This window comes from Phyllobates terribilis, unplaced genomic scaffold (genome assembly GCF_046119375.1).
Source record: "Phyllobates terribilis strain yellow unplaced genomic scaffold, ASM4611937v1 Scaffold_4__5_contigs__length_816908805, whole genome shotgun sequence".
Lineage (NCBI taxonomy): Eukaryota > Metazoa > Chordata > Amphibia > Anura > Dendrobatidae > Phyllobates > Phyllobates terribilis.
This window is the reverse complement of record NW_027362764.1, coordinates 640,477,998-640,503,416: the sequence shown is the minus strand read 5'-3', so window position 1 is coordinate 640,503,416 and position 25,419 is coordinate 640,477,998. Positions and strand designations below refer to the sequence as shown.

The window sequence follows — 25,419 nt, the reverse complement described above, 5'->3', positions numbered from 1 at the left end:
ATAACAAGCTCTGATGACAACTTCCACTAGAATTGTTACCTGTTTCACCAAAACATACCAGCAAAAATAAAAAGAGGTGGTCTACTTTAGAGGTGAGGCTAAATAGGGAGTGTGTTTTCATAGATATGGAATCATTCATTGCTTGCAAACCATTTACACAACAGCAGGGAAAAATAGCAATATTCATAACTGACATTCTATGGTATATTTTAAATGTCAAACCCAAGGACAGTCATGAAAACTATTATTGTAAATTATAATGGGGACCATTTGGTTTCAATTAAGGTGTGCGGCATTTGGCGGATACACCAATGGAAGCTAAATAGAACCCATTATAAAGGGATACGTATGATGGTTTTTATATCCATCAGGCAACAAATACAGTTTGCAACAACACTGATGGTGGTTCTGGAGACATATTCCTGTATGGGAATGGTTCTGGTAATATATGGTTCTGGTAATGTATTCATCACCAGAACTATCACCAGTACATGAATACGAGACCAAAATCATCATCAAAACGGCTGAGGTCACACTTCCACTGCGCTGCTACCCTGCATATATCTATCTACACAACTGCAATCAGTTTCTGATGAAGGGCCAGTGTAACATCCCTGGCGGCGTGCTTGCATGGCTTACCACCTCTCACCATGCAAGACCGCAATCTTACCTATCAGGCCAGGCTGCACACTTTGCTCTAGTACCTGCTGTTTGTATGTCTCTTGTCTGCTGGCTTAGGGCGGTGGCGCTGTTACTTCTTGATTCTTAAAGCTACAGTGTGCGCAGTCCTAATGCGTCCCCAGCCTATTGCTGTGAGTCACTGGATACTTAAACCCCCTCCACCCAGTAAGAGGTGCCTGAGCAACACTTTCATTCAGTGTGTTCTGTGCATCTGAGTTGCCAGGTCTTGTCCTGTATCTAGTCTGTTTCTGCCACCCTGGGGGCTGTATACTCAGGCCTGTTACCTGTACCTGTGACTTTTAGTCAGTTTCCGCCACCCTGGGGGCTGAGTTCCCCGGCTCGTTCCTGTATCTTGTTCCTGGTTCAGATCCTGTCTGAACAGTGTCCTAGTCCATTACCTGTTTGTCTCTATGTCTGCACCTTCCCCTTTTCCTGCAGTATCTGAGCCTGCACCTAACTCCAACTCGTTGTCTCTGTACTTCTGTTTGTGAGTTTTGTGTCCACTCGCTACTTCATTGCAAGTACCTTGTGTGTATCTGGTTCTGCTCATTCTGTTTCCCTGCCTCCATATCTAACTCTTGTGTTCCAGCTATCTTCTTGTGTTTTCCAGTCTGTTCCATGTGAACAGAGCCCTGTCCTGTCTACCGCATCTGCGGGTTTTGCTTTGCTCTGCTTGTTCACCGCATCTGCGGGTTTTCCTCTGCTTTGCTTGTTCACCGCATCTGCGGTTTTGCTTTGCTCTGCTTGTTCACCGCACCTGCGGTTTTGCTCTGCTTTGCTTGTTCACCGCATCTGCGGGTTTTGCTCTGCTTTGCTTGTTCACCGCATCTGCGGTTTTGCTTTTCTCTGCTTGTTCACCGCATCTGCGGGTTTTGGTCTGCTCTGCTTGTTTACCGCAGCTGCGGTTTTGCTCTGCTTTGCTTGTTCACCACATCTGCGGGTTTTGCTCTGCTTTGCTTGTTCACCGCATCTGCGGTTTTGCTCTGCTCCGCTTGTTCACCGCATCTGCGGGTTTTGGTCTGCTCTGCTTGTTTACTGCACCTGCGGTTTTGCTCTGCTCTGCTTGTTCACCGCATCTGCGGGTTTTGCTTTGCTCCGCTTGTCTACCGCACTTGCGGGTTTTGCTCTGCTCTGCCTGTCTACCGCACTTGCGGGTTTTGCTCTGCTCTGCTTGTTCACCACATCTGCGGGTTTTGCTTTGCTCCGCTTGTCTACCGCATCTGCGGGTTTTGCTCTGCTCCGCTTGTCTGCCGCACCTGCGGGTTTTGCTCCGCTCTGCTTGTCTACCTCACCTGCGGCTCCTTTCCTGTATCCCAGTTTGTACTGGTCCCTATCCAGCCTACGTTCCTACCTGCCAGTACCCGCCTCTCTGCATGTCAGCCGTGCCTGCCTGTGCCCACCTGTCTGCATGCTAGCCGTGCCTGCCAGTGCCCACCTGTCTGCATACCTGCTGTGCCTGTCAATATCCACCTGTCTGCATACCAACCGTGCTTGCCAGTACCCACCTGTCTATATGCCAGTCTAACCTGCCTGTTCCTGCATTCCCCGGTGTGGGTCAACAGCTGTGACCGGGGTCTGACCTGGAGTAGCACCTGGTCCCTCTGCTCGGTTCCTCCCTGGTTCATGGAGTCGACTGAGCCGCCGTGCGACCTTGGTCGGACCGGGTTGATACTTAGTTACGCCCCTCCAGGCACTCCTCGGTTCATGGTCCAGTGGGATCACTAATCACGCTCACGCCAGTCAGTCCGGGCGTGAGCGTAACAGCCGGATTTAGGGACTGAAATGTTAAATACTGTGTTGAATTACCATTAAAACTTTTTTGTTCACTTACTGCAATATTGAGCGCTGAGTCTCTCTCTCTCTCAAAATCATCATCAGTACATGAATGTACATCATCAGAGCCATAAACAGTACATAAAACGGTACCAGAACCATCATCAGTAAATTAATAAGTCATAAGAACCACCATCAGTACATGACTACATCACCAGAACCACCATTAGTAGATAAATGCATCATCAGAACTTCTCATGTACAGCACCATGGAATCAATGGTGCTATATAAATAAACAATAATAATAATCAGAACCACTATCAATACATTAATGCATCACCAGAACCTCCATCAGTACATGAATACATCACAAGAACCACTGTCAGTAAATACATACAACACCAGTACCATCATCAATACATGAATACATCACCAGAATCACTATCAGTACATGAATATATAACCAAGCTTAGTACCACAATTAATTGTAATGCCAAGTCAGGCCCATATACATGTGTATTTTATGAACTTACCACTCCCAGTGTGTTCTTAACAATAGTAAGGAGATGCTTGGAGTTGTTGTTATCAGTCATTATCAGACTGTGGACCATATGGTAACCACAGTTCTGATGAGACGTTGTCAATATCAACAAGCAAACACTTACATCCAGGTACTTTATAGGTGACATCTTCTCTGATTGAGTAGTTTCTTTCTTTTCGTCTCGATCTTGTCCAGATGCCATGGTGACTGTCACATCCACAGCTCTTCTCTGCAAACTTCCCTCTTCTCATCCTGAAACTGTGCCCTTAAAAATAAGAGTGTTATTAAAATGCCCTCTGCATAAAAATATTTGAACAAATTATGACCTAAATAAGCCTCCTATGTTATATGGCCTTTAAACTGTCTGCCCTTTTGAGCTATACCCGCCACACTATCTGCCTTAATGAGATATATCCGCCCCCACTGTCAGACATTATCAGCTATAACTGCCCCACTGTCTGCCATTATCAGTTATAACTGCAACACTGTCTGTCCCTATGAACCACGGCATAGCATATACCATGGGTGTCCCCTCTCCGCTGTTTTCCCTCACAATCTCTATAGCTCCACACTGTCCCCCCATCAGGCTAACCTCTTACCATACTGTGCCCTTTTTTCACACTATGTTCTCATCTTGTCTTCTCCAAACTGTACCCCTCCTCACACTGTCCTCCTACAGCCGCCCATACAGTATAATATCCACAACAGCCCCCAATATACACTATGATGTCCATCACGGACTCCCATGCAGTATGATGCCCACCACAGCACCCCATAATATTAGTATGATGGTCCCCATAGCATCCCATACAGTATTATGGCCCCCCAGTCACCCATACAGTGTAATGGCCCCACAACCCCTTATATACAGTATAATGTCCCCCACAGCACCCCACACAGTATGATATCCGCCATAGCCTCCCAATATACAGTATAATGCCCCCCACAGTCCCTTATACAATATGGTCACCACAGACCACAATATAAGGTCCCCGACAGCACCAAATACAGTATGGTCACCCTCTTGTTATGTCCCCACAGCCCCTCTTGTACTATCCCAATAGCCAGCCCCTCTTGTAATATCCCCACAGCCGCCCCTCTTGTAATGTCCCCACAGCCAGTCCCTCTTGTAATCTCCCCATAGCCAGCCCCTTATATCCCCATAGCCAGCCTCCCTTGTAATGTCCTCATAGCCACGTCCTTAGGTCCCCATAGCCAGCCGCTCTTGTAAAGTCCCCATGGCCAGCCCCTTATGTCCCCATAGCCATCTTGTTATGTCAACATAGCAAAAGCCCCCTTGTAATGTCCCCTAAGCCAGCCCCTCTTGAAATGTACCAAAATCCAGCCCCCTCTTATGTCTCTAGTTAGCCCTTCTTGTAATGTCCCCATAGTCAACCCCTCTTGTAATGTCCACAAAGCCAGCCTCTTATGTCCTCATAAGCCAGTCCCTCTTCTAATGTCCCCGTAGACAGCTCCTTATGTCCACATAGCCAGCTCCCTCTTGTAATGTCCCTATAGCCAGCCCCTCTTGTAATGTCCCCATAGCCAGTCTCTTATGTCGACATAGCTATTCCCCTCTTGTAGTGTCCCCAGAGCCAGCCCCTTATATCCCTATAGCCAACCCCTCTTGTGATGTCCCCACACCACATCCCCTCTTATGTCCCCATAGCCAGCCCCTTATATCCCCATAGTCAGCTCCTCTTGTGATGTCCCCACATCCCCTCTTTTGTCCCCATACCGAGCCCCTTATGTACCCATAGCCAGCCCCTTTTGGAATGTCACTATAACCAGCCCCTTATGTCTCTATAGCCAGCCCCTACTGTAATGTCTCCAAGGCCAGCCCCTTATGTCCACATAGCCAGCCCCTCTTGTGATGTCCCCAGAGCCCTTCGTATGTTCCCATAGCCAGCCAATCTTGGAATGTCCCCACAGGCTCTAGGTATAATAGCCTCCATTGATTAGGAAAATAATAGAATAAAAATGAAAAAAAAAAGCTTATACTCACGTAATCCAGGCTCCCTGTCCAGCGCAGCTGTCTCCTCTTCCATCTAGTGCAGCAGTGGGCCCTGGACAGTGTGATGACATCACTGCATTGCGACGTCCGACGTCCTCTGCGTGTGCCAGAGTTCCCAGGAAAGCAGGGAGCTGATTACAGCTCCTCTGCTGGGTGGTGCCGACATCAATTGCATTCGAGTCTTAAAGACGTGAATACAATTGAGTGCGGCAGAGAGAGGGGTGAGCGTTGTCAGTGACTGACATTACTCCCCTGTGTGCCTGTGCCCCATCCGTCACTGTGCTGAATGCTGGTGGAAGGTGACGGGCGGCCACAGGCATTCAACAATGTCAGGTTTTTTTTTTCTCCGAAATGCACCCCGCTTACGTAGCCAGGATGTAGCGCCCTAGGCAGGTGCCTTCCCTGCCAACCCCTCGTCCTGGCCATAAAGGCAGGATTATCCTTGTATATAACAAAAAAAAAATAATAATAAAGACCAGAAAAATGTTCAATTATCTGGTTATCTTAGACTCTCACCATGGCACGGGCATACACAGAAATCATAGGTCCTTATAGTAAAATTAAAGGTATTATATACCTTAGTTACAGGGTTGCCAATCGTTGAGAAGTTCCTAGACAGTTTGTAAAAATAGGGCACTTCTTTGTCCAGTCCATAATTTATTTTAATCTGAAGAAATTTCTACAGATTATTTTGACTGTAATTATCATCACTTTACAGATTACCGTGTGTGCAGCTCATGCCTTCATATCAGAATTATGGGCTGTAGACATGGATCACTTATAATCAAAACGATTTATTATGATTTTCCAATGTGTTCGAGAAAAAATATTGTCTGTCGGTGAATTTTTTATTAGCTGTCCAGAAAAAATAAAATGTCAAATTGGCAGTTAATTTTTTGTCCTTTTTGTTTTTTTTTCTTTTCTTCCAGGAGCCATAACTTTTTTTTTATTTTCCCTCATGTATGAGGGCATGTTTTTTGCAGGAAGAATTGTAGTTTTCAATTTTATCATTCATTTTCCCATATAATGTACTGAAAAACAGAGACAAAATTCTAAGTGGGGTGAATTGATGAAAAAGAAGCACTACTGCCATTGTTTTTGGGGTTTTTGTTTTCATGGCATTCATAGTGCGGTAAAAATAACCTGGCATTATGATTCTTAATGTCAGTACAATTATGGTCATACCAAATTGATAAAGTTTTTTTATGTTTCAATGGCAAAAAATGGCAGAAATTTGTAAAAAATGAAACTATGGTCGTGTCTCCATTTTCTAAGACCCATGACTTTCTTGTTCTTCCGTTGATGGACCTGTGTAAGGTTCATTTTTATTTATTATCTTTTTGAGTTACATACAAAATTTTCATAGCTTTTTAGGGAATTGCAGTAACTGAAAAATGCCAATTTGTGAGTTTTGATATTTTTGTCTATTTTGGCGTTCCCCAAATGGAATAAACATTTTAAGATTTTATTAGTTCAAGCAATTATGCATGCAGCTATAACAAATATGTACATTTTTTTTATTTCTTACATTTCAATATTTACCTTTGGGGAAAAGAGGGGTGATTTAAACTTTTTTCTATTTTTAAAAAATAGTTTTTAACCGTCACCTTGGGTTTTTCCGTTTTTGTGTTTTCGTTTTTTGCTCCCTGTCTTCCCAGAGCCATAACTTTTTTATTTTTCCCTCAATATGGCCGTGTGAGGGCTCATTTTTTGTGGGACAAGTTGTACTTTTGAACAAAACCATTGATACCATTTTGGGGTACTTATGATCTTTTGAATGCCTGTTATTGCATTTTATTGCAATGTTGCGACAACCCAAAAAAATTAATTCTGACATTTTGATTTTTTTTCTCATCACGCCGTTTACCAATCTGATTAATTCTTTTTATATATTGATAGATCGGGCTATTCTGAACGATATCAAATATGTGTAATTTTGATTTTTTTTTTTGTATTGTTTTATTTTGAATCGGGCAAAAGGGGGGTGATTTGAGCTTTTATATTTTTTTAAAATTTGTAAATATTTTAAAAACATTTTTTTTTACTTTTTACCTGCTTCAATAGTTTCCATGGGAGACTAGAAGCTGCAATCTTCGTATTGCCTGTGTTACACATAGCAGGTCCTCAGCCCTGTTATGTGTAACAAAAGTGCTGATCAGCTATGAGCAATGACAACCTCCAGGGTCTCTTGCAGACCCTGGGTTGTCAAGCCAACCCATTGGCGACCCACGGTCATGTGACACGGGCACCAATGTGGGCGACTAGTGATGCGCTTCCAGCGTGGGGATGTTAACCACTTCGCACCAGAGCGTGTTTTTGCCTTCGTGACCGGGCCAATTTTTTCAATTCTGACCACTGTCATTTTATGAAGTAATTACTCTGGAACGCTTCAACGTATTCCCCTGATTCTGAGATTGTTTTTTCATGACATATTGTACTTCATGATAGTGGTAAAATTTCTTCGATATAACTTGTGTTTATTTGCGAAAAAATTGGAAATTTGGAGAAAAATTTAGAAAATTTTGCAATTTTCAAACTTTGAATTTTCATGCCCTTAAATCAGAGAGATATGTCACACACAATAGTTAATAAATAACATTTCCCACATGTCTACTTTACATCAGCACAATTTTGGAACTAAAATTTTTTTTTGTTAGGGAGCTATAAGGGTTAAAAGTTGACCATCGATTTCTCATTTTTCCAACAAAATTTACAAAAACATTTTTTTAGGGACCACATCATATTTGAAGTCACTTTGAGGGGTCTTTATGACAGAAAATACCCAAAAGTGACACCATTCTAAAAACTGCACCCCTCAAGGTGCTCAAAACCACATTCAAGAACTTTATTAACCCTTCAGGTACTTCACAGGAATTTTTGGAATGTGGAAGAAAAAAATTAGCATTTAACTTTTTTCACAAAAATGTTACTTTAGACCCAATTTTTTTTATTTTCACAGGGGTAACAGGAAAAAATGGACCCAAATTTTTTGTGCAATTTCTCTTGAGCGTGCTGATACCCCATATGTGAGGGAAAACCACTGTTTGGGTGCACTGCAGGGTTCGGAAAGGAAGGAGCGCCATTAGACTTTTTGAATGTAAAATTTGTCTGAATGATTAGCAGACGCCATGTTGCATTTGGGGAGCTCCTGATGTGCCTAAACAGTGGAAACCCCCCACAAGTGACACCATTTTGGAAACTAGACCCCTTAGGGAACTTATCTAGATGTGTGGTGAGCACATTGAACCCCAAGGTGCTTCACAGAAGTTTATAATATTGAGCTGTAAAAATAAAATTTTCACATTTTTCCCACAAAACCGTTTTTCATCCCTTAATTTTGCATTATCATAAGGGTAATAGGATAAATTGCACCATGAAATTTGTTGTGCAATTTCTCCTGAACACGCCGATACCTCATATGTGGAGGCAAATTACTGTTTGGGCGCATGGCAGGGTTTGAAAGGGAAGAAGCGCCATTTGACTTTTTGAATGTAAAATTTGTTTGAATAATTAGCGGACGCCATGTCGCATTTGGGGAGCCCCTAATGTGCCTAAACAGTGGAAACCCCCCACAAGTGCCACCATTTTGGAAACTAGACCCCTTAGGGAACTTATATAGATGTGTGGTGAGCACCTTGCACCCCCAGCTGCTTCACAGAAGTTTATAATATTGAGCCGTAAAAATACAATTTTCACATTTTTCCCACAAAAAATGTTTTTCATTCCCTAATTTTGTATTATCATAAGGGTAACAGGATAAATTGCACCATGAAATTTGTTGTGCAATTTCTCCTGAGTACGCCGATACCCCATATGTGGGGGAAAACCACTGCTTTGGTGTACGGCAGGGTTCGGAAGAGAAAGGAGCGCTATGTTGGCTGGGATAGGTGGCAGACACCATGTCACATTTGAAGAGTCGCTGACATGCCGAAACAGCATAAACCCCCACAAGTGACCCCATTTTGTAAACTACACCTCTCAAGGAATTCATCTAGGGAAGTAGTGAGTATTTTTTAATTTTAAATTTATACCATTGCGCAGTGAAAAAAGCATAATTATATTTTTACCACAAAAAAATGTTTTACCCTCAGATTTTACATTTTCACACAGGGCAATGGGTAAAAATGGTGCCGAAATGTGCCACACAATTTCTTCTAAAAGTGGCAATACCCCATATGTGGCTGTATCGTACCGCTCAGCCATACGGCGAGATCTGGGGGGGACGGAGTGCTATTTGACAATTGGAGAACAAATTATTGTAGAATAGGCATTTGGATTTGGGAGCACAAAATTTTCTGAATTTCTTTTGGGGGGCAAGGGCCATTTCGCTTTTCCAGAGCCTTTCTACTACCAGTAACTTGGAAGTCCCTTATATTTTTAACAGATGACGGACTTGAGTGGGGACTAGCTTTTTTTGAGGACTGAGTTGAAGCTTTCATTGGGAACATTTTACATAACATTTATCCGGCGCTCTAGGCTGAGCACTTACATCGGGGTTTCCATCTAAATTTCCAAGTGATATAATTCAGATGAAACCCCTGCGGCATCCATTCACTGTAATGAGGCAGCAGAGTTACTCTGGACTCCGTCTGGCCTCTGTTTAGCGGTGTCCTTTTTTTCAGAAGTGCACAAAACTGTGGCCAACCGCACTTTTATGCACGCCTAAAACAAATGACACTGTGGGATCCCAGGCTAGACGGCGTCCACAGTGGCCTATATCTGCCTCATTACAGGGAATCTTCCGTCATGGGTTCCGTCTGAATCACGTATTTCAGAGATTTACACGGAAACTCTGGTGTAAGTGCTCAGCGCAGAGCACAGGATAAATGTGAGCAGAGCCTTACTGCGATCTTTGGGAGACATAATAAACAAATCAGTAGCAGGTGAAGAATTGGTTTTATTTATTTTTTATGCCGTTCCTAGTGTGATATAACTGATTAGATTACTTTATTCTTCGGGTCGGTGCGATTACAGAGATACCAGATTTATATCGGGTTTTTATGACTGACAGCTGTCACACACTAAAAGATGCTTTTTTTTGCAAAATCTAGTTTTTGCATCACCATATTTTGAGAGCTATAATTTTTCCATATTTCGGCCGACAGAGTCATGTGACAGCTTGTTTTTTGCGGGACGAGTTGACATTTTTATTGGTACCATTTTTGGGTGCATGACATTTTTTGATCGCTTTCTATTCCGTTTTTTGGGAGGTAGAATTAACAAAAACCAACAATTCAGGAATTGTTTTTTGAGGTTTTTTTTTTATGCCATTCTGCGTGTGGTAAAAGTGATCAGGCAGCGTTACTCTTCGGGTCAGTACGCTTACAGCGATACTACACTTACTGTATTTTTTTTATGTTTTGGCGCTTTTACACAATAAAACAATTTTATAGAAAAAAATTTTTTTTTTGCATTGCTTTATTCTGAGCGCTATAACTTTTTTATTTTTCGGCTGATGGAGCTGTATGGCGGCTTTTTTTTTTGCGGAACAAGATGACTTTTTCAGCGGTACCATTTTTATTTCTATTTTGCTTTTTGATCGCATTTTTTTCCACTTTTTGTTTGGCAATATGATGAAAAAGCATATTTTTTTGCTCCGTTTTTTATTTATTTTTATTACGGTGTGCACAGAAGGAGTTAATTAGTGTGACAGTTTTATAGCTCGGGTTGTTTCAGACGCGGCGATACCAAATATGTGTACTTTTTTTGGTTTTGTAAAAATATACGGATTTATTGGTTTAATATTTTATTTATTTATTTTTATTTATTTTGTGATTTTTTTTTTTAACAGTTTAAAAACATTTTTTTTTACTTTTTTTTACATTTTTACTTTGTCTCTGTATGGGACATTAATTTTTATTTTTCTGATCACTGATCTCATGTAATGTAATAGACATGTATTACATTACATGAGATCTTCGCTGACTGTTTCACAGTCAGAGTCTCCTGCCAGGCTTCAGCTGCAGGCTGAGCCAGGCAGGACACCATATATGGCAGATCTGGAGGCGGTCATGTGACCTCCAGCTGCCATAGCAACCCCAGGTCCTGGAAGGTATCGGGGGTCGTCGGAGAGGTAAGTAAGACGACCCCCTCTCCTCTGTCTATCTTCTATATGCTGCGATCACTATAGATCGCGGCATATAGATCATAGCAAAGGGTTAACATTACTGGGACCTGATCCAATCAGGTCCCGATGATGTCCCCTGTCAGAGCTAACGCTCTGCACCAGAATTGCAGAGCTTGCAGGACCCTGGGGGTCCTGAGCGATGCGAGACTACCCACCGTTTTTAAACGTCGGCACTGCACAGAGCCCAGCAAGCGCCGACGTTTATCTACAGTGGGCGGTCGGGAACCGGTTAAATGACGTTGTCAGAGATTGACAGTGGCATTTAACATGTTAACTGCCGTGGGTGGATTGCGATTCCACCTGCGGCTGTTAGGGGCACATGTCAACTGATCAGATCAGCTGTCATGCGCCCGAAAACACGCGGGCTCGGTGCCGGAGTCCGCATGGAGTGCAGGGATGTTACCTTGGACGTACTCATACGTCCAAGTTCATAAAAGAGTTAATGTTTTTACATTTTTAAACCGTCCCATTAGTATTTACTATGCAATGGACTGCAATACTCTAACATAGGTTATCTCACATAGCAGACATTGGGACCTTCAAAAGGCCCCTTATTCGCCATGATAATTGATTAGTACCTTGCAAACGTGTTGCAAGGGGTAACATCGTTTTTTCTACATGCTGCAATACTGGAATATACAGTAGTACGGTACATGTAATTGCAGATTCAAGTCCACCTTAAGGACTAAAAAAAAACAGTTTTCACTCATTTTTGCCATTAAAAGAAAAAGAAATGTAAAAAATAGAAAATTTGCATATTTGGTATCACTACGTCCTTAAATGTCTGATCTATAAAAATACAAGATTAACCATACTGTAAAAAAAGGCAATAAAGAGTGATCAAAATGTCATATAAAACCCCAAATATTTTCACAAATCCTCAGCTCTCCAGATAAAATACAATCATTTGCATAGCTTCATTTATGGAAAAGTAAAAAAGTTACAAGTCTCAGAAAATAGTGACACAGGCATAATTTTTTTTTTCCATTTCTAAATTTTGTTTAATAACGGAAATAAAAAACTATACAATTTTGGTGGCACAATAATCATAGTGGTACGGATAGTCATTTTTTATCACACAAAGAACACTGTAAATCAAAACAAAAGAAGCAATAGAAGAATTGCATTTATTTTTCGAAATTTCACCACGCTTCGAATTTTTTTTATCATTTTCCATTACATTGTATGGTAAATGGAATAGCACCATTAAAAACTACAACTCATCTCGCAAAAAAACAGGTACTCATACGGCTATGTTGATGGAAAAATAAAAAAGTTATGGCTTTTGAAAGAATGGAAGAAAAAAAAAAAATAAAGCACACAAAAAACAAAAAAATCCCCCGGTCAGTAAAGGGTTAAAGGAAATCAGCAACTAAGTTTAGTGGTCTCATAAACTTTGTATAATTTGTGAGTAGGTAACTGAACACTATTTCATGTTCTTGCATCTTGGCTTAGCTTTGGATGACTACAATCATTAAGATTTAATTTATCTCTTGGAGATATTACTTTGACCTATGAAGAAACAATTCTGCCAACACACTAGCAGGCATAAGTGTCCATGACACACATAAATGAATAGATGACTTCATCATATTTACAAGATTTCGTGCAAACCTTCAAGAAATTTGGCTACTTCTATAAGATACGTTAGATCCAAAAAAGATAAGGGGCACAGACTCACGTTGTTCCTTTATAGAAGTAAAAGTAAGATAAAACCATGTAGAGAACAGGTTTAAACAATACAATGTAACTCACATCTGTCTCTTTTACATGTTTCATCATCTACACACATATACATATACTGTATATATACAGTGGCATGTAAAAGTTTGGGCTCCCCTGGTCAAGATTACTGTTATTGTGAACAGTTAAGCAAGTTGTAGATGAAATCATCTCTAAAAGGCCTAAAGTTAAACATGACGCATTTCCTTTGTATTTTAGGCAAAAAAATATATATGTTGTTTTCATCTTTTACATTTTAAAAATTCTTATAAGGAAAATGGGCCGATGCAGAAGTTTGGGCACCCTGCACGGTTAGTACCTAGTAGCACCCCCCTTTTGAAAGTATGACAGCTTGTAAATGCCAAGAGTCTTTCAGTTCTTGTTTGAGGGATTTTCATCTATTGTTCCTTGGCAAATTCTTCCAGTTCTGTGAGATTTATGGGTCGTCTTGCATGCACTGCTACTTTGAGGTCTAGCCACAGATTTTCAATGATGTTCAGATCAGGGGATTGTGAGGGCCATTGTAAAACCTTCAGCTTGTGCCTTTTTATGTAGTCTATTGTGGATTTTGACATGTGTTTAGGATCATTATCCATTTGTAGAAGCCATCCTCTTTTCAACTTCAGCTTTTTACAAATGGTGTTATGTTTGCATCAAGAATTTGTTGAAATTTCATTGAATTCAATCTTCCCACTACCCGTGAAATGTTCCCCGTGCCATTGGCTGCAACACAGCCCCAAAACATGATTGATCCACCCCCATGCTTAATGGTTGGCGAGATGTTCTTTTCCTGAAATTCTGTGCCCTTTTTTCTCCACACATACAGTACCTTTGATCATTGTGGCCAAAGAGTTCTATTTTAACCTCATCTATCCACAGGACTTGTTTCCAAAATGCATTAGGTTTGTTTAGATGTTCTTTTACATACTTCTGACACTGAATTTTATGGTGAGGACGCAAAAGAGGCTTTCATCTGATTACTCTTCCACGAAGGCCATATTTGTGCAGATGTCTCTGAACAGTAGAACAATGCACCACAACTTCAGAGTCTGCTAAATCTTTCTGAAGGTCTTTTGCAGTCGAGCGGGGGTTCTGATTTGCCTCTCTAGCAATCCTACAAGCAGCTCTCACCGAAATTATCTTGACCTCCATTGTTCTTGTTCGAACTGAGGAAAGGACAAATTGAAAATGCTTTGCTATCTTCTTATCGGCTTTTCCTGCTTTGTGGGCCTCCACCATTTTCATTTTCAGAGCGCTGGCAGCTGTTTCGAAGAACCCATGGCTGCACTGTTTTGGCACAAGGTTAGAGGAGGCTGGGTTTTCATAAAACTGTGAAATTTGCATCACCTGGCCTTTCCTAATGATGATAGTGAACAAACCATAACCGTAATAGGCTAATTAAGGTCTGAATCCTTGGTTAAAGTTATCTGAGCACACAAATCTCCAACAGTGCCCAAACTTTTGCAGTGGCCTATTTTCCTTTCTGTAATTTTTAAAATGTAAAAAAATGAAAATATACTGCATATATATTTTTTGGCCTAAAATATAAAGGAAACGTGTCATCTTTAATTTTAGGTCTTTTAGAGATCATTTTATCTTCAACTTGCCCAAACTTTTACATGCCACTGTGTATATATATATGTATGTGTGTCCCTCAACACTGAAATTGCAACACCAAGAAGGAAAAGTTGAATTATGGAGATCGGAGGATAGATAGACATGTTATTGATATGCAAAGAATGAAAAAATGGACCGTTTAAGTGTTAAAACATCTTGATTTATTCAATATCGAAAAATGGTCATACTACTGGTCTCAGGATTTATCTATTCTGTACTGCAAGTAAAATTGGACATCACTTACCAAGCCTAAGACGTCAAACAGTGTCAACACTAAACAGCAGTGTTTACGCAGCAGCTGTGTCATTCATGACAGAACATTCATTCTACTATTTTGGTGTAGGATGGCAGAATGTACGGTAGGTGCACTGCTCTAGTTTTCATTTCAGGTAAACTAACAGCTCAGCATTAGATTGGTTTGGTGGTGGCACCAGTGGTACGGCCATTTCTCCAAAGAAAGCCATTATAAAAGGAGTAATTTTTCAACATGTCAAAACCACACACACATTTTGCCTGAGTTACTGTGAGCAGCCTGTGTGACCTAAACATGCTACCATGACCTGCAGCATCTCTGGATTTGTCTCCCACTAGGCACATCTGGGATTTCATTGGTCAGTAATAGCAAAGGGAGCTGCAGCAGTGGATCTTGATGATCAGACAACCAATAATAGCCTAATTGATAGTAGCCAAGGTGTGTAAGTATGGGAATTTCTGCACATGGCGCTCATACGCGATACTGAATAAATAGAAATGTTTTGAAACTTTTCAGCATTTCAGAGAAAATATGGTTAGAGGATCCAGATGGAGACCAAAGGCAGAGATGAGACTAGTTAGGTGATGCCTCCGGCTGGCTTCTCCCTGCGCTGCTCCAGGTGATTGACAGGTCTCTTTGCTATGGATCATGCAGTCACACTCTGATAAATGCTGCCTATGGTTTGGGCAGCATGAAACAAGTGACAGGTTCCCTTTGGTCATCACCCTACATCAAACACATATAGGGACCATCTAAGATGCCAGTCAATTCATCTATTCTGCATTTTGAGAAAAATCTTGGGCACATGGAAAATGTTGCCTGGTTCAGGATTTGTACCAAATTCTCTAAGGCATATTGCAAACGTTTTTGCTATCCTAATACTAAGCTTTTTTTGGTTAATATTTTTGTTTCCAATGGCTAACATGGAAGATTTCATTGAAAGAGCCTGTTAAAAGGTCATCTACACCACAAACAGGCGCTAGTGGATTGGACTGCTATCTTACTTTTTATAGAGTGTTTAATAATTAGCTAATCTTGAGGATCCCATGAAAAGGAAACCCTGACGATTAGCTGTTTTGATAGGGAAAACCTTAAATAATTGCAGAAACCACTCACTGCAGCTTCCCTAATAATGAAAGGGAGAATTGTAAATGTATTTCAATTCCAAAACGCATCTGCATATAAATATTCATACTGTAAATGTCATATGCTGCAGCATGTATTTCATATTAATTACATCACCTGATTCCATGTCTGTTTTAATCTGTTCTTCCAGGTCCTCAGGAGACACATAGTAATCATAATCTTCTCCTGTTGCTGATTTTGGTTTGCATTTTCCAAAGCAACAGTTGCAGCAACAGCAAAGACAGCAGCAAAAGTAGCATCCGGTTAAAAGTCCACATATAGCAAACAAACTCTAGTGAGAAAGACAGATACATTATCCGATCAGAGGAAATTGGACTGTGCATGAAAGGGACACGTGCTGGAGACTGCAAGGCATTGTTTGCCTGCAGCTGCATATTGGAGTTATAGGCATTTTGTCACAGTTAAATTAGAAGATTTTACAGTATGAAGGTATAATATCGAGAAATGCTACTGCGCAAGTGTGGGAGCCATATTGCTGCAGGCAAATTTATTGTTCCTTTAGCAAAATGGCATCCACGTGTGCGCATTAGCTAAGCGTCAACGCGTGCGCAGTAGCTAAGCGCAGCACGTGCACAGTAGCTAAGCGTCCTCACGTGCGCAGTAACTAAGCGCCGCGGCGCCTAGCTACTGCGCATGCTCGGGCGCCATTTTACTAGAGGAAAATAAATTTGCCTGCAGCAGTATGGCCGCCGCGCTTGCACAGTAGCATTTCTCGGTTGCCAAGAGATGCTACTGCGCATGCACGGCGCTATATTGCTGCACCCAAATTATTTTTCCAAAAGCAAAATGGCACCTGCGCGTGCGCAGTAGCATCTTTCGGCAAACCAGAGATGCTACTGGGCATTCGCTGGCCGCCGCGGCCATTTTGAGGAATGTAAATTTCACTTTGTGACACAAATTACACAGTCAGTATGTAAAATAGTAGGCAGGTCACTGAAAGCACAGTGACCTGTCACAAGGAAGAGATGGGCATACATGAATACATAATGAGAGCACCAGAGCACATGCATATCATTATGTCAGAAATTTAAAGTAAAGATTATAAAAGAACCGCTGGACGGATTTCATCAACAAAGGTATCATTTTACTCAGTATAACGGTGCCCAACTGACAGTGTATGTGGTTTACTAAGTACAATCCTGCTGACAGGTGCGCTTTAAATACAGAAGCATAGAGAAATTATTCAAGTAAAAATTAGGTTTCACCTTTAAAGTGTAAAAAACAACTAACCAGTTAAAACAAAATGAGCAAATACCCTGCAGTAAGTGAATAAATAGTAATAGTACATGTAAATAACATGGGGAACTTAGTTGATACTATTTTGATTAAAAGAGTGTAAAATCAATCCCACCACGACAGGCAAATTTTCAGAAGAAGCTCTCATGTGTCCGTATATATAGGAAAACGCAATTTATGGCCATTAAACTTGTGTTTTTCAGCACTTTTCCCCTATGCAGGCTCTACTGTTCTGTCTGAGCTAGTAGGTGGAGACTAGCTGCTTTGATGTCTTTCATACACACAGAACATAGAGAGATGGATTCTTGGTCTCTTTTATCTCTAGCACACAGAAGCAGCAGCAGCATGGAAGACACAAAGCGGTACTGAGCTGTGTGGCAGTGAATCCAGCACTGGAGTTAAACACATGTGAGGAAAGATGCAACTCAATATGCTTGTGTCTGTCTCTCACTATGTTGAGTTCTCCTCATGATAGGAGGTGTAACCTGATACTTCACTGTGCTGGCAGTCTAACTTGCTTTGGCCAAGATGGATTTGAACTGTTTATGAAAACAGATGGTGACTGAGTTTAGGAGGAAGGGGGGAGGGGAAGTAGTTGGACATAATTGTAGAAAGTAGCTTATTTCTCAGATCAGATATACAGGTCTATCAAAGATTACCTTGACTAAGATAACACAGTATTGGGCTATCAAGGCACATAAAAAGTGTAATTCAACACCTAACTTGACAATAGTCAGGGGTTTGTGCAATGTTAAGTTAATAAAATTCTCTTAAAGGGGTTGTCCACTACCTGGGCAATCACTTTTTAAATGAGGTCTCCATTGTAAAATCCAAATCATATATACTCATCTTCCGCACTGGGGCTGTTTCAGCGATGACCGCACTGGGTCTTCCTGGGCTCACATGACATTGTTATGTCACTTGATCCTGCAGCCTATAAGCGGCTGCTATTGTGCTATTGGGCTGCTGCTCGCTTACTTCCTTTAAACGTATCTTGGTCACTTGGAAGAAGTGAGTGCACAGCAGTCCAATAGCACAATAGGGAGATTACTTTCTTTATCTCCTTAGTGACGGAGCCTATTATGTCCTTAATGACCAGGCTAAATTTTACAATTCTGACCAGTGTCACTTTATGAAGTAATAACTCTGGAACGCTTCAACGAATCCCATTGATTCTGAGACTGTTTTTCGTGACATATTGTACTTGATGATAGTGCTAAAATTTCTTCTATATGACTTGTGTTTATTTGTGAAAAAACTGAAATTTGGAGAAAATGTTGAAAATGTTTTAATTTTCAAACTTTTAATTTTTATGCCCTTAAATCAGAGAGATATGTCACATAAAATAGTTCATAAATAACATTTCCCATAATTTCCCAACATTTACATCAGACCCAAAAGTGACACCATTCTGAAAACTGCACCCCTCAAGGTGCTCAAAACCACATTTAAGAAGTTTATTAACCCTTCATGTGCTTCACTGGAACTGAGGCAACGTGGAAGGAAAAATTAACATTTAATCTTTTTCTCAAAAATTTTACTTCAGACCCCAATTTTTTTATTTTTACAAGGTTAACAAGAGAAAATGGCCCACAAAATTTGTTGTGCAAATTCTCTTCAGTACGCCGATACCCCATATGTGGGGGAAAACCACTGTTTGGGTGCACGGCAGGGCTCGGAAGGGTAGGAGTACCGTTTGACTTTTTGAACGCAAAATTGGCTGAAATTGAGAGCGGACGCTATGTCGCGTTTTGGGAGCCCCTGATGTGTCTAAACAGTAGAAATCCCCCTCAAGTGACACCATTTTGTAAACTGGACCCCTCAGGGATTTTATCAAGGGGTAGAGTGAGCATTTTGAACCCAGAGGTACGACACAGAATTTGATAACATTAAGTCGTCATATTGAATATGATGTCAGTATTGCTGAGCGCAAGTGCTCGCTACTTGAATTTGTATCGGGGACTCGGGTATGCACCGAGTATCACAAGGGCTTGAGTGACATGCTCGAGTTCCTGCCCCGCATATTGTGCAGCTGTTAGAGACCAAAAAAAACCATGCGGGAATTGCCTGTGTATGGCAGGCAATGACCGCTTGTTTTTTTTGGCTGTATAACAGCCACAAAACATGTGGGGCAGGGACTCGAGCATGTCACTCGAGCACCGGCGATACCTGGTGTATACCCGAGCACCCGATGCAAATTCAAGTAGCGAGCACTTGCGCTCCAGACTGGTCATCATATCATCATCATGTTTTTTTCTTTACTTTTGAAAAACTCCTAACCCTACCCCAACCCTAGCACAACACAACCCTAACTATAACTAGAGTTCAGCCACCCCCGTAGTGTTCGGGTTTGGTTCGTCGAACACCGGTGTGTTCTCCGAACTGTTCGTCGAACTGTTCGTTGAACACCGTTGAACACCGTTAAAATCAATGGCAGGCAAACAAAAACACATAGAAACACATAGAAAACGCCTTCAATGGTGTCCAAAAGCTGACAAACTGCTCAGAAGACACAACTAACACATGGAAAAGTGACAAGTACATATAGTCATGCGAAAAGAAAAGAGGTGGAGGAGTAAAAGGAGGGGGAGACACAGATATAGGCATGTCATGCCCTTCTAAAATCAAGAAAGGCTGGAGTAAAAATCTAAAATCAGCCTACCAACACCCAGACGTCGTGACAAGAAAATTAAAAAAAGAAATATCTTTAGGTAGAATGGCGGTTCCATTCAGAACACTTTCCTTACAAGACGTAGTGGTATCCCCGTTGTGAGTTGTGCCATAAACGGAACCCAATACATTTGGACTAATCCACCATTTGTCATATCCAAGGGGCAGGTCCGTAAACGTCAACATCGACGCGGAACCAAGTACAGTAGTATATACTGTACATCCTTTGACAAGGCAATCAGGTGGATCAAGAAGTTGGGAAGGGTCACCCTAATGGCCAAAACAGACATTGATGCGGCGTTCCGGTTACTTACTACCTGTGCCTCCGAATAGTGTCCACCTATTGGGCTGCTTCTGGGAAGGAGCATGCTATATAGATCGCTGTTTGCCCATGGGGTGGTCCAGATCCTGCTCACTATTTGAGGCGTTTAGTTGCTTCCTCGAATGGGTTGTAATGGACGTTTCTAAGGGGGCACATATTATCCATTACATCGACAACTTCTTATGCCTGGGCCCAAAAGATTCGCCACAGTGTGAATACACGCGGTAGTCCACCTGTGAGAAGGAGAGAGCTGGAGGGAGAGCGGACACCACAGAGCCGAGGGGTTAGATGGAGAACGGAAGAAGGAAAGAGGGCGAGGGAGGTAAGGGAGTACAGTGGAAGGCCGACCTGAGCTCCCCCACGTTTCTGCTGGGCGGGGAACAGCCCTGGGAAGAAAAGCCGCTTGCACATCCCTTTGAGGTTACGGGCGCGAGCGGGCAGAGGGACTACGCTGGAGTGCGAAGCCGACATGGCCAGTCCGTTCCTGCCCGTGCAACCTCCGTGTCGCCAGGTTTGTGCCAGAGCCGCGGTGGACCCTGACGGCCAGCCCCCCTCTCCCAATTCTGGTGCCTGTCCGCTGGTGGGTCGAGCCCCCCCGGTGGTGGAGGCAGATCTAAGCTCTGTAATTTAAATTGGCTCTGTAATTTGAATGAGTACACTTTAAATCCTTTTACAAGGATCTATTGGAGGGCAAGTCTGATGCCAGCAGCCGCGGTAATTCCAGCTCCAGTAGCGTCCACTAAAGCTGCTGCAGTTAAAAAGCTTTTATAAGGATCGAGCTTGGCGGTCCACCGCAAGGCGTGCTACCGCCAGTCCCAGCCCCTTTGCCTTGGGGCGCCTCCCCGATGCTCTTCACTGAGTGTCCCGGGGGCCCGAAGAATTTCCTCTGAAAAAATTAAGTGTCCAAACCACAGGTGGAGTAGCTTGCTTAACAGCTGGGATACTCCGCTGACTAGCAGACACTGCTACTAGGCCCAAAGTATTGCCTGGGCTAGATGCAGTTAAAAATTTGTAATTAGATCTACAGTCAGTGGCTACTCCGCTGACTAGCAGACACTGAAGCTTTGGAGCAGACCTCTGATTCCCAGGCTATAGTATAAGTAAACAGCTCTTCAGACTCAACCATCTGTGTTACCCCAAGCCATAGTGTATGTAGTTTCTTACGGTTAAAAGGTGGGGGGGAGCGACCCAACCCACCTGGAATTGACGATGCCAACGTCACATAAAACACAGCAAGGGGACTCCAAAAAGAGTCTCCATTTTTTCCAAAAATTGTGGCACAGACACCACTTAAGTGGTATCAATTGCCCCAGAGTTGCTTAAAACGGTTGGTGAGGTGATTTTACCAAATCCTCAAGCTTTTAGTCTCCCCAGAATGACACAGGGGTAGAAAAGTCCTTGCGGATCCATGATTTGTTCATCTTTATGAACGTGAGTCTGTCTACATTCTCAGTGGACAGCCGCGTGCGCTTATCTGTCAGCACACCACCAGCAGCGCTGAACACACGTTCAGAGAGAACGCTGACTGCAGGGCATGACAAGATCTCCAAGGCGTGAGTGGCGAGCTCCAGCCATTTTTCCAGATTGGAATACCAAAATGAGCAAGGGTCCAGTGACATAGTCATGGCTTCGATGTTCACTTGGAGATACTCCTGCACCATCCTCTCTAGGCGTTGACTATGTGTCAGACTTCTTGCCTCCTGTGGCCTTGCAAAGGATGGTCTAAAAAAGTGGTGAAACGATTCCACAAAATTGCTGTTACCAGCAGATACTGTGTTACTGTTACGGTTTGAGTGATGAAGACTCGACAGTCCCACGGTTGGCAAGTTAGAACTGTGAGATTCACTACGTGCACCACTGGTGTTTTGTGGAAAAGCACATGTAAGATTCTGCAACAGCCTCTGCTGATACTCCTGCATGCGTGAATCCCTTTCTATGGCAGGAATTATTTCGGAAAATTTACTTTTGTACTGGGGATCTAAGAGTGTGGCAACCCAGTAGTCGGGATTACTTCGATTTCTGACAATCCGAGGGTCATGTTGCAGGTAGTGCAGCAAGAAGGCACTCATGTGTCTTGCGCATCCAGGAGGACCAAGTCCTTGTTGTGTTGGTAGCGAGGTAAGAATCATGCTTCCTTCCTCTGCCCTCTCCCCCCAACCTCGCACAACAGAAATGTGATCAAGGTCTCCCTCATCTGATGAGTCTTCCATGCCCATCGCCAGTTCATCCTCCACTTCTTCCTCGACTCCTGCACCTTCCTCAACAGTTTGGCTGCTACCATGCGCCCTGGTTAATTCCTCTCCTCCACCCTCCCATGCCTGCCGCCTTGGTGCTGCCGACTGTCTGGACCTTGGAGATGTTATCCCTTCTGCATACAACTCCTCCTCTACTTCCTCCACCTCCTCTTGTCCCACCACCTTACTCCGAATTCTGTTTAACGTGTGCTCCAGCATGTAAATCACCAGAATAGTCATGCTGATAATGGCATCGTCAGCACTAAACATCTTCGTCGCCATTTCAAAACTGTGCAGAAGGGTGCATAGGTCCCTGATCTGAGACCACTCCTGCAATGTGATTTGCCCCACCTCTGGATCTCGTTGGCCCAGGCTATACGTCAGATCGTATTGCACCAGGGCTTGTCGGTGCTGCCACAGTCGCTGCAACATGTGCAGAGTTAAATTCCACCGTGTCGGCACATCGCATTTCAGCCGGTGAACTGGCAGGTCCAACGACTTCTGTAGAGATGTAAGTCGTTGAGCTGCGGGATGCGAACGGCGGAAGTGAGCACACAGCGACCGTGCCCTCTGCAGAAGGCCATCTAGTCTGGGATAGTGGGCTAAGAATTGCTGGACAACCAGGTTCAACATGTGAGCCATACAAGGCACGTGTGTGACATTGCCCCGTCGAAGAGCCGCACCCAGGTTTGCAGCATTGTCGAACACGGCCTTCCCTGGTTGCAGGTCCAGTGGAGACAACCATTCATGAAACTGGGTCTCCAGAGCTGACCTCCTCAGCTGTGTGACTCACATTTCCCAGACATTTCAAAGTAAACACCGCCTGATGCCGTTGAGCCCTGCTGCCAGCATAGTAAGGAGGTGTGCAGTATTCCTTCTGCGCAGTTAGAAAGCGGGTGGCATTACCAGACAGGCTTTGGGTGCAGGTGGAGGACCAAGAGGAGGTTGAGGAGGCAGAAGCAGTGGAGGAACTTCTAGATAAAGAGGATTGACGCACAACTCGTGGGGACAGCAAGACTTGGACAGCAGCCCCTTGTCCTGCTGTCACCATAGTTACCCAGTGCCCTGTCAGCGACATGTAACGCCCCTGCCCATGCCTACTCATCCAAGTGTCTGTGGTGAAATGCACCCTGTCACACACAGAGTTTCTCAAAGAAGCGGTGATGTTGTGTGCGACATGCTGGTGTAGCGCAGGCACACCTTTCTTTGAGAAGTAGTGCCGACTGGGCATCTGGTACTGGGGCACTGCGACGGACTTAAGGTCTCGAAAATCCTCTGTGTCCACCAGGCGGAAAGGCAGCATTTCTGTAGCCAACAGCTTGCAGAAGGTGAAATTCAACCTCTTAGCTTTGTCATGGCTAGGAGGAAATGGTCTTTTACTTGTCCACATCTGAGGGACCGAGGGCTGGCTGTTGAGCTTAGATGGGGTTAAGTAGGGTGTCCCCGGCAAACTGCCGGTCTGTGAGGAAGATGCAGGCGGAAAAGTTAGGTTGCCTTGATCCAAAGGTGGTGCTCTCGATGTCGGAGAGCGCTCAACACCAGCTGGTGTTTCCACTTCCAAATGAAATGATGACCTGCCAATCACACTGGCTGTTGCGGGTAAAGAGCTGGCAGGTCTGCGTCCAAAAACATGTGTGACTGCTGTCCCCCCAGTCACAGAGGATGAAGAGGCCGTGGATGCACAAGATGGGGCAGACGGTGGTTGGCCCGGCCCGCTAGGCCGCATTGTAGCACAGTGAGCTTCCCACTGCAACTTATGCTTCATATCCATGTGACGGTTCATGCATGAAGTACTCAAACTATGGATTTTTTGGCCTCTACTTAGCTTTTGGTGACAAATATTACAGATAATACGAGTTGGGTCATCCTTATCGATCTGAAAAAATGCCCAGGCTATGCAAGGCTTAGAGCCCATGCGACCTGAAGAGCCACCACGACTTGTGGTCAGAGGCAGAGTTATGGTTGAGGATGCAGTTGTTGACGTGCTTCCAGTACTCCGTCTCTGTCCAGGAAGGCGCAACCTAACCTCGTCGTCAATAGCATCCTCCTCCACCTCCTCTGCTGACCTCATCGACTGGCTGACTGTGGGTTGACAGTAAGTGGGATCTCCAACCTCGTCAATATCACCCTGTGTGTTCTCACACCCGTCGTCCTCAGAGCCAACCTCTTCCTGCCCTGACCGAAAAGTCAAGTTGTTGCTCCAATCAGGTATTTGAGTCTCATCATCATCTTCATCATTGTCTCCACCAACAGGAGTTACAGTTTGGGAACGAGGGTCTACATTATGCTCAGAACCTTCTTCATCTGGTCCTGGATCCGACTCATAAACATTCTGGGCATCAGTGCAGAACATTTCCTCGTCTGGATTAACAGTAGCTCTGCAGCAGACCTCCGTTTCCCAGGCTATAGTATGATTAAACAGCTCTGCAGACTCAACCATCTGTGTTACCACATACTCAGACGGGCAGCTGGAGACTTGGGAGCTGTGAGGAAGCAAGTGCGATTGGGGTGACACCTCTGAGGACTGGAGTATTTGTGATGTTGAAGTTGAGGTGGAGGAGAGCCCAATTGAAGGAGCACTTGATATCCGTTGAGGCACCTGCTGTTTTTGTGCCTCATCTGGAATTTTTAGCGATGGGCGTGTCCGTAAGAAAGGGATCGTATCACATTGTCCACGAAAAGAAGTAGACATCTTAGTTTGGCTGGAAGATGGTCTTTCTTCTGCAGATGTTACTGTTGCTTTAACATCTACCCCACGGACACAACCTTTTTTTCCCTTTCCAACACGCCTATTCCCCTTTCCACCAACAGCAGGCCTTTTGCCACTCATTTTGGTGGTTAACTAATTGACAACTCTGTAGTTGTTTGCACAAAAAACAATGGATGGAAACCGAGCAGAGCTGAGTGGCCAAACTGTGGTACTAGCCGAAAATGATTGGCTGGGTTAGATGCAGTAAAACAATTTTATTAGATACACAGGTGGTGTAGCTTGGTACAGATGGGCTACTACAATGACTAACAGACACTGCTACAGGCCCAAAAGTATTTACTGGGCTAGATGCAGTAAAAAATTGTTATTAAA

The 25,419-nt window shown here is 43.3% G+C and overlaps 1 protein-coding gene across 1 annotated transcript in view; it reads right to left on the bottom strand.

Moving 5' to 3' along the window:
• DNAJC5B (DnaJ heat shock protein family (Hsp40) member C5 beta) overlaps positions 1 to 25,419 on the bottom strand; it is a 184,561-nt gene that overhangs the window by 8,076 nt on the left and 151,066 nt on the right. The window contains exon 4 of the mRNA XM_073676738.1: positions 15,972 to 16,146. Coding sequence (XP_073532839.1) covers positions 15,972 to 16,146 — 175 coding nt within the window. The remainder of the gene's footprint in view (positions 1 to 15,971; positions 16,147 to 25,419) is intronic.